The sequence below is a fragment of the Rhagoletis pomonella genome, unplaced genomic scaffold (assembly GCF_013731165.1).
Source record: "Rhagoletis pomonella isolate Grant_MI unplaced genomic scaffold, Rhpom_1.0 Rhpom_scaffold_12126, whole genome shotgun sequence".
In the NCBI taxonomy this organism is placed as follows: Eukaryota; Metazoa; Arthropoda; class Insecta; order Diptera; family Tephritidae; genus Rhagoletis; species Rhagoletis pomonella.
In genome coordinates this window covers 2,805-4,809 of record NW_023470652.1, presented here as the reverse complement: position 1 = coordinate 4,809, position 2,005 = coordinate 2,805, and the positions used below count along the sequence as shown (strand labels likewise).

Genomic DNA, 2,005 nt, shown 5'->3' with positions numbered 1-2,005 from the left:
GGTTTGTCCCCGACCGCCAAAGCGCCCAGTGAAAAGGACAGTAAGAGGAAAAAAGATACTCTATTTACTTTCGTTGGCTAGAGTTAGCCACCCCCCAATTGCCGAACTTAGTCGGTCTTCACAGTACGGCCCCTCCGCTAGTCCAGTAGCTCGTCTCTGTCTCAATTCTCTACCGGGGCGAATTTATATCTGAATTCTCGCCTTGTTCCCTACTGCTAAGGAGTATAATGAATGAAGTATACTCTCTACCAGCAGAGAGATAATCGGTAGGGAAGAGTTACAGACGCGAGTTACAGCCCTAGATGACTTAGCTTCGAGGAAAAGCCATCCAGAGTTGGACCCCGGGCAGTCTGCGGGCGGTCAAGGTTTTACCCTATCGCTAAGTTGGATTATGCAAAAAACGTGTATATATATATAAAAATTTTTAGAAAAAACGTGATTATTAAATTTGGGAAAAAATGCTTTACTTCGGATCGCTCTTCGTGACAGATGACAGTGTCACGGCCGGATGTCAGATGCATGGAACCTACCGATCGGTTTGCCATTCAAGTCCTCTAAGTCGTACAAAGCATTGCCTACTTTTCGCAGAACACGACACTTAATGTATTTAGGCAAGAATTTAGCATTTATGCCTTGCTTAAAATTGCTAAGAGCGAAGTTCTTCCGGAATACTTCCTGTCCTTCCCGGTAATTCACCACCCTCGTACGTTTGTTGTACGTGTTGGCTGCTCTGTCTTGCGCTTGCTCAAGGTTCTTCCGTATGTGTTCGCGAATGTTTGCTAACTTGTCAGCTCTGCTTGTAATTGGGACTTCGTCTTGTCTTAGGCTACCCAGTTTCTCCAGTATGCTATAGGCTGATGCATGTTGTATCATATTTTGTCCAAATAACGCGTAGTATGGCGAGCTCTGAATCGACGTATGGTAATCGCTTCTTAAAACCGACAGAATTTCGGGAATATGTTTGTCCCAGTCCATGTGATCTTGCTTATCCTTCAGGAATATTCTAACTTTCGAAACAATCTCTCTGTTCACTCGTTCAGAGGCGTTAGCCTGCGGTGAGTATAACCCCGTCTTAATGTGAACAACCCCATAGTTTTCAAAAAACTGCTGCATCTCCTTCGAAATGAATTGCTTCCCGTTATCACTATGGACGAATTGAGGGACCCCGAAGGCTGGAAAAATCTCTGTACTAAAGAAGCTAATTACGTTTGCCGACGTCGCGTTTTGCATCGCCTTCAAAAATACGTATTTGGAAAAATGGTCTAGCACTATAAACAAAAACTGGTTTCTTCGCTTTGATCCTGGATATGGACCTAAGAAATCGCAATAAAGACGCTGGAATGGCCTCTCGGATACGAAGGCATTGCCCATAGGTGGTCTGGACACTTGATTGGTGGTTTTCACGGCTTTGCAGGTTTCGCAACGGTTTACATAGAGGCGTATGTCCTTTGCCATTTGCGGCCAAAAGTATTTCTGCCGAACGCGCTCTAAAGTTTTCTGCCAACCTCCATGGTAACTAGCATTGGAATCGTGTGAACATTTGATTGCGAGCACCGTCAGCCCTTCCGGTAACCACAAACGCCAGAGCGAATCCTCTTCCTCTTCCACACCTCTTCGAAACATCACTCTTGTAAACTCTATTGTCGACTATGCGTAGATCGGGCAGCCCTTCGTGATTGTTTTCAATTGTTTCACGAAGCTCCGAGTACTCTACGCCATCGAATTCCGATGATGCCAAGTCAATTTCTAGAGGTGGGGTAGAAGAGAGTTCGTCCACGTCAAAACGCGAAAGGGTGTCCGGCACAACATTTAAAGAACCTTTGCGATGCTCCATCCTAAAGTTGTATCTTTGCAATAGAAGCGACCATCTTGCCAACCTGCCACTCAAGTCTTTTTGTGTCATTAGCCACTTGAGACTTGAATGGTCAGTAATTATTCGAAAAGGCAATCCTTCTATATATGGTCTGAAACGCTTAACGCTAACTATTGCTGCGAGGCATTCCAG

At 44.9% G+C, this 2,005-nt stretch overlaps 1 protein-coding gene across 1 annotated transcript; it reads right to left on the bottom strand.

Annotated features, from left to right (window-relative positions):
• Window positions 1–530: 530 nt before the first annotated feature.
• Window positions 531–975, bottom strand: LOC118756775 (the record flags this gene model as incomplete). The annotated part of the gene is made up of 1 exon (XM_036491519.1): window positions 531–975. A coding segment is annotated over exon 1 (445 nt), but the record flags the coding sequence as incomplete, so codon positions are not given.
• Between the last annotated feature and the right edge of the window lie 1,030 nt (window positions 976–2,005).